This window comes from Polistes fuscatus, unplaced genomic scaffold (genome assembly GCF_010416935.1).
Source record: "Polistes fuscatus isolate 324 unplaced genomic scaffold, CU_Pfus_HIC Scaffold4, whole genome shotgun sequence".
Lineage (NCBI taxonomy): Eukaryota > Metazoa > Arthropoda > Insecta > Hymenoptera > Vespidae > Polistes > Polistes fuscatus.
The window spans coordinates 5,456,909-5,463,145 of NW_025113118.1; the positions used below are offsets into that span (position 1 = coordinate 5,456,909).

Sequence of the window (6,237 nt, forward strand, 5' to 3'; positions counted from 1 at the left end):
TTATTATTTAGTTGAGAGTAAAAATAATGAATTAATTTTGTGTCTCGCCATAAAATTAATTAGAATAATTAATTGATATAAATTCTTTGCCTCACAAAAATTTATTTGTATATCAAATTGAATACGTATTCTCTTTAAGACGAAATTTAAAATTTAAATATTTTTCCTATTAAATTATGTATTTTATAAAATTTTAAATTACTGACTTTTTGTCTCGTAAAAATTTATTAGTTTATCAAATTAAATACATATTTGAAAAAGAAGAATTTTATAACCACACATAAAATTAATTCAAGATATATATGAAAGGATATTCTAAAAACGTGGAATTTATTTTTTGTCTATACATAATTTTAATTCATTTTTATTATGTTATAAGAAAACAGTAATCCATTCTGATTCATCTTCGAAGTCTTAAGAATTCTACGAAAAAAATTGAACAATTACCAAGTGGTGCGTTAGCGTAAGTAGTAACGTCTTCGCTTCTCGCGCTGGGTATTAACGTTCGATTCTTCGTGGGGGAATTATTTTTTTTACAAGTTTTTCTATCCTATATCCTATATCCTTTCATAAGTTTTCTATCTATAAGATAAGGTTTTGTTGTCTTCTGGGATATTATTACTGGAGAGCATGTCTGCTGTATAAAAGGCTCCTAATACTATAATAAAAACCCATTATTATTTAAAATTTGTTAAAATACATTTGAAATTTGTTTTTTTTTTTTGGCACTTTCAAAAGTATCTGTTTTACCTTCAAAACCGTCACAATTGTCTGCAATTATTTTTTTTAATAATAATAATAGTAAAAAATAAAATATCCAGATGACAGTCTTGGTGAAATGCTCTTGAAGTTGGTTTAAATTTTGCAACAACGCTACCTACGTGACGTCATGTAGACCACCGCCGAGCTTAGTTAGTTTCTGCCTAATGTATAGTAGGTATGAGAGATTGACTGAACAAATTTTGGATTTTGGAGAATTACATGCAGTTTTCTGGCCACTGAATCTCGGACTATTACGTTTTTATGTAACAATAATTTTCTAACGAATTTCTATTGAGTCATTATCAGACAAGATAGTGTAATAAAACACGTAACAGAAGTAAATAACAAATCGTGCGAGAAAAAGACGTGCTATCAAAGGAAACTTTGCTTACATATTAATTTAACATTTCAATAAAATAAGGAAAATTATGTATTTTTTTCTCGAATAATTAAAACTAATCGATACTTTTATATAATAAAAATGAAAAATAAAATCATTTCAATCTGATCTATAATCCAAACACTTTTTGCTTCTCATTTAATATATCTTGTTTATCCACTTTATTAGCATAATACAAAATCAAACAGAGGGAAGGGAAAAAAAAGATTTCTTTAAGAAAAAACTATGCTTAGAACATCAATTAACTTTTTCTACTTTTGAAAACTACACAGATGATACATTGCGATTATGTAAAATAGTATTATTACGCACGGAATAAATGAATTGATAATTAAGATTTTTTTGTCTAATTTTCCCCATACGTGTTGACGGTATCCTTGAAACCTTGATAAAGTACTATATTGGTTTTGCTTAAATAGGCTCCTGTTGATGATTCTCTCCTTGTTTCTGTTAAGACACAAAAGATACAAGAAGTCGCTGTGGAGTATCAACTTAATATCTGATCTTAACATACAAGAAAAAATCTAGTAGTATTTTAAAACTATTTTAACTTGTTTTATAGTTTATAATTTAATTAACTAAACATGCTGTATGTTACTAATTTTATTGCTTCAACAATAATAATAATACTATTATTTTATTTAATCAAATATATATCAGATAAATTTCGTCAATATAAAATGGTAAAAAAATTTTCTGGGCCAAAAGCATATCCATTGATTGGAAATCTGAATGAATTACTTGGTGATCAGAATGGTATACTTGTATTTATTATTTATAATATCTATATTTGTGCGACTTCTATTCAATAAATTTGTCTTACAATTAGATGTAACTCAAAAATTATTAAACATTTCTATAAACTATTCTTCGCCGTGGCGACTGTGGATAGGCCCAAGATTATGTATTGGCTTTGATGATCCTGAAAATATTAAGGTAAGATTTATCAAATTTACTGCACTTCTACAGAAACGATTTCCCCGAATGAGAATATCTTTTATTTCGGCTTTTTTTATATGAATTTTTTGTTTCCTTTTTAGATTCTATCAAAAAGTTCTATCGGTTATGAAAAAAGTTCTCAATATATCTTTGTAAAAAATTATTTCGGTAATGGAATATTTACTGCACCAGGTAAAATATATAATTACTTGCTTTCTTCTTAATTAATAAAAAAAAAACTACGTATACCCTATTGTAATACGGTATTTTTAAATAATATGTATTCTAGAGGATTGCTAGTAAAAATAGTATTTTTTTTTTATGATTGCATATAACATCTACACACCCACACATGTATATATAAGTATCTCTCTTTTCCTATTTTTTTATTAATAAATATATAAAAAAACACTATAAATATTTAAATTAAGACATATTCTCTTATTTAAAGCATCAATATGGGACATTCATCGAACAATCTTAAGTCCAGCATTCAAAGAAGTTTCGACTTATATGGATTATATAGTAAAAAATTCAAACAGACTAGTTAATATGTTAGAAACTACAAATGGAAAAAACGTAGATATTATGCATTACGTAACTTTGTGTGCGATGGATATAATATATGGTAAGATTTGGAAATTCTAAAAAATATGTATATACACATTAATATTTTCTAAAAATTGTTTTTTTTTGTGCTGACAGATAGCTTTTTGGAAAGTGATTTAAATTTGCAGAGCAATCCGGATTGCAAACTTGATGAATATATGTCGGAGTAATAATCAGAAGAATATTTTTAAATTTATAATATAATCCAATATTATTGAATATTCGTCTTCTTATTGTAAATTTTATTTTTATTTAGAGTGATGGACATAAATGTAATAAGAGCAATTAAATTCTGGTTACATCCAAATATTATATTTAACAATTCATCTATGGGGAAACGGCTACAAGAAATTCTTTCCCCTTTACATAAAATAACAAACGAGGTAAAAATATCAAGAAACCATTTTTGTTTTAAATTATCAAATATCAAAAAAATATATTAGTTTGAAATAAAATAATAATTTATTCATGTATATAACTTTTATATTCGTTAAGATTATAAGGAAAAAGAAGGATTCAATGAATAAAGATAACTTTACCTGGGAAGGAAAAGATCCATATGCAAGTAAGAATAATCATTTTAAAAAATATGCTTTTAGTAATGAATTTATGGATGAATACCTTTTATAATAACAATAAATAAAATATTATTATTCTCCTTTAAATAAAGAAAAAGATACCAGACCATTTTTAGATGCAATATTTAAATCCTTTTACGAGACTGGAGAATATTCGGAGGCAGCTATTTATGATGAAATAAATACAATTGTTTTTGGAGTAAGATGAAATTATTTAAGATTATATAAAATTTTTTTTCATTCTGTAAAAGTAAAAAACAATTTGTATTAATTTTTAGGGAAGTGATACTGTTGCTACTGCATTAACATTTTTATTTTTAATGTTGGCCACGTTTCCGGACATTCAAGTACGCTCAGATAGCACTTATGCATTATTAGTTACTATCTTTTAAAAATCGATTATATTTTCATACAAAACTTGTATCATGTATTTGGCTTTTTCGATTCCAGAATCAAGTGTACGAAGAGTTGTACGCTATATACGGCTCTAGCGATCCAAAAGATATTCCTATTGCAATGGTCGATACAAAGAAAATGATATATTTGGAACGAGTCATCAAGGAGACCTTACGTCTCTTCCCTCCTGCACCAGTGTTTGGGCGAACTCTATATCACGATACAAAAGGTATTTTTACAGATAATAAAATATATTTTGTTTATTTCTTTTTCCACCGACATTACTGTCCTATGTAGTAATAATATTTATTCCTTTATTTTATTCAGTGAACGACAATGTGACTATACCAAAAAACTGTGACTTATTTTTTATAATATATACACTTCACCGGAAAGATAAATATTGGGCTGATCCTTTACGATTTAACCCGGATCGGTTTTTACCTGGAAATTATAACCATAAATGTTTTCTTCCGTTCAGCTTTGGGAAAAGAGGTTGCTCAGGTAAAAGCACATGTTTATGCATTCTTGAAATAGTATTCTAAACAGCTAAGTACATTTTTATTGAATATTGCTTTTTCAGGTCAAATGTTTGCTATGACCGAAATGAAGACAATAACTGCTACTGTATTGAGACAATTTATTGTTCAAATAGACAAACCTGTACCAGTTGAAAATATTAACTTAAAATTCAATATTACTACGAAACCTGCTGAAACTATATTCTTGAGATTTAAAAAGAGATAATATTTATCATTGTTGTCGTCATTATGTTCCTAATCAAACAATTGTAATATATAAATAACCGTACAAATTAAAAATAAATTCCTAATACTATACGTTTCTAGTTTTTTATTAGGATATCGGTATTCGTATTCCTAACTATAAAAGATGCAATTTCACAAATAAACTAGAAAATAAACACATTGAAATAAAAATTCAGTATATTGCAAAATAACTCGAGTAATACTTAAATTACTTTTATCGGTAAATTGGTTATAATGAGGATATTTGATTTCATTCGTAGAAGTTAAAGTATCCACACACATATGTTTATTTTTAAATGTCATATAAAGTTATTACTTTTGAGTGAGAAGAATGATTCTTTCCTCTGCATCTTAGCGGTACGATTCTCACGGTCCGAACGGTGTTAAGAAAAGTGCTTCTCGATTCATTCCTTTCGTTACGTTTTTACATAACACCTTTCTTATTTCAAATAAACACGTTAACTGCCGTGATGTTACCAATGATCTAACCACGACCGTTAGTAAAAATTCATAATTAGAGTAAATATTGATTCTGATAAATATTTAAACAAGTTTTTCTATACAACTTATAAAAAAAAATAATTCCCCCACAAAGAATCGAACGTTAATACCCAGCGCGAGAAGCGAAGACGTTACTACTTACGCTAACGCACCACTTGGTAATTGTTCAATTTTTTTCGTAGAATTCTTAAGACTTCGAAGATGAATCAGAATGGATTACTGTTTTCTTATAACATAATAAAAATGAATTAAAATTATGTATAGACAAAAAATAAATTCCACGTTTTTAGAATATCCTTTCATATATATCTTGAATTAATTTTATGTGTGGTTATAAAATTCTTCTTTTTCAAATATGTATTTAATTTGATAAACTAATAAATTTTTACGAGACAAAAAGTCAGTAATTTAAAATTTTATAAAATACATAATTTAATAGGAAAAATATTTAAATTTTAAATTTCGTCTTAAAGAGAATACGTATTCAATTTGATATACAAATAAATTTTTGTGAGGCAAAGAATTTATATCAATTAATTATTCTAATTAATTTTATGGCGAGACACAAAATTAATTCATTATTTTTACTCTCAACTAAATAATAATAGTTTCTGTTAAAATGAATTATTTTTTTTTTACTCAAGGTTCATTATTTTTGACAATAAATAAAGAAACGGCGTGCCATAAGCATCAAGATTCGATTTAAAAATGCCGCGCTTATACGCCGATATATATAGATATACAAAACGCTCGACGCTCGATGGCCAAGACGTAAAATTCTGGCTACCAAATGAAAAAATAGAAAGAGAGAAATATCGGTTTTCTTTCTCACTCGCACTCGTATAGAAAACGCTCGACGCTCGATGGCCAAGACGTAAAATTCTTGCTACCGAAAGAAAAAATATAAAAAGAAAAATATCAGAACGCTCAACAATCGATGGCCAAGGACAATAATACTCGTTATCGCATGATAAATAAAAAGAGAGAAATATTGGTTTGTTCTCTCACTCGCACTTTCATTCAAGACCGAGAGTCCCGAAGATTGCCGAAGATCCTTCGTTTGTGTTTAGTGCACACGGACGCTCGCACGCACACTAGCCCGCTCGCGTGTAAAAGCCGACTGAGAGGCGGGACTTGCTTCCCCACTCTTACAATTATTTTCCCATCTTCAATCCAATTTTATTCGCTTATTTTTGAAAATACGAAGATAACTCATAGAACATTTTTTATGTATATTTTAATTCTCTACAACTTTTGTTTGAAACGTTTTTCAATTAAATGCCTA

General features: G+C 27.4%; 1 protein-coding gene across 1 annotated transcript; it reads left to right on the plus strand.

Annotated features, from left to right (window-relative positions):
* Positions 1-1,569: 1,569 nt before the first annotated feature.
* Positions 1,570-4,521, plus strand: LOC122521032 (cytochrome P450 4C1-like). The gene is made up of 12 exons (XM_043641411.1): positions 1,570-1,918; positions 1,992-2,098; positions 2,203-2,293; positions 2,553-2,729; positions 2,807-2,876; positions 2,967-3,093; positions 3,206-3,275; positions 3,381-3,487; positions 3,567-3,635; positions 3,739-3,913; positions 4,012-4,188; positions 4,268-4,521. The coding sequence occupies exons 1-12, from the start codon at positions 1,747-1,749 to the stop codon at positions 4,429-4,431; spliced, it is 1,506 nt and encodes a 501-aa protein (XP_043497346.1). The 5' UTR covers positions 1,570-1,746; the 3' UTR covers positions 4,432-4,521.
* Positions 4,522-6,237: the final 1,716 nt, after the last annotated feature.

Coding starts and splice junctions, on each gene's coding strand:
- LOC122521032 (XM_043641411.1), top strand. CDS start 1,747: ATGCTGTATGTTACTAATTTTATTGCTTCAACAATAATAATAATACTA. Junction 2,294..2,552: donor TGGAATATTTACTGCACCAG/GTAAAATATATA, acceptor TCTTATTTAAAG/CATCAATATGGGACATTCAT. Junction 3,636..3,738: donor CCACGTTTCCGGACATTCAA/GTACGCTCAGAT, acceptor TTTCGATTCCAG/AATCAAGTGTACGAAGAGTT.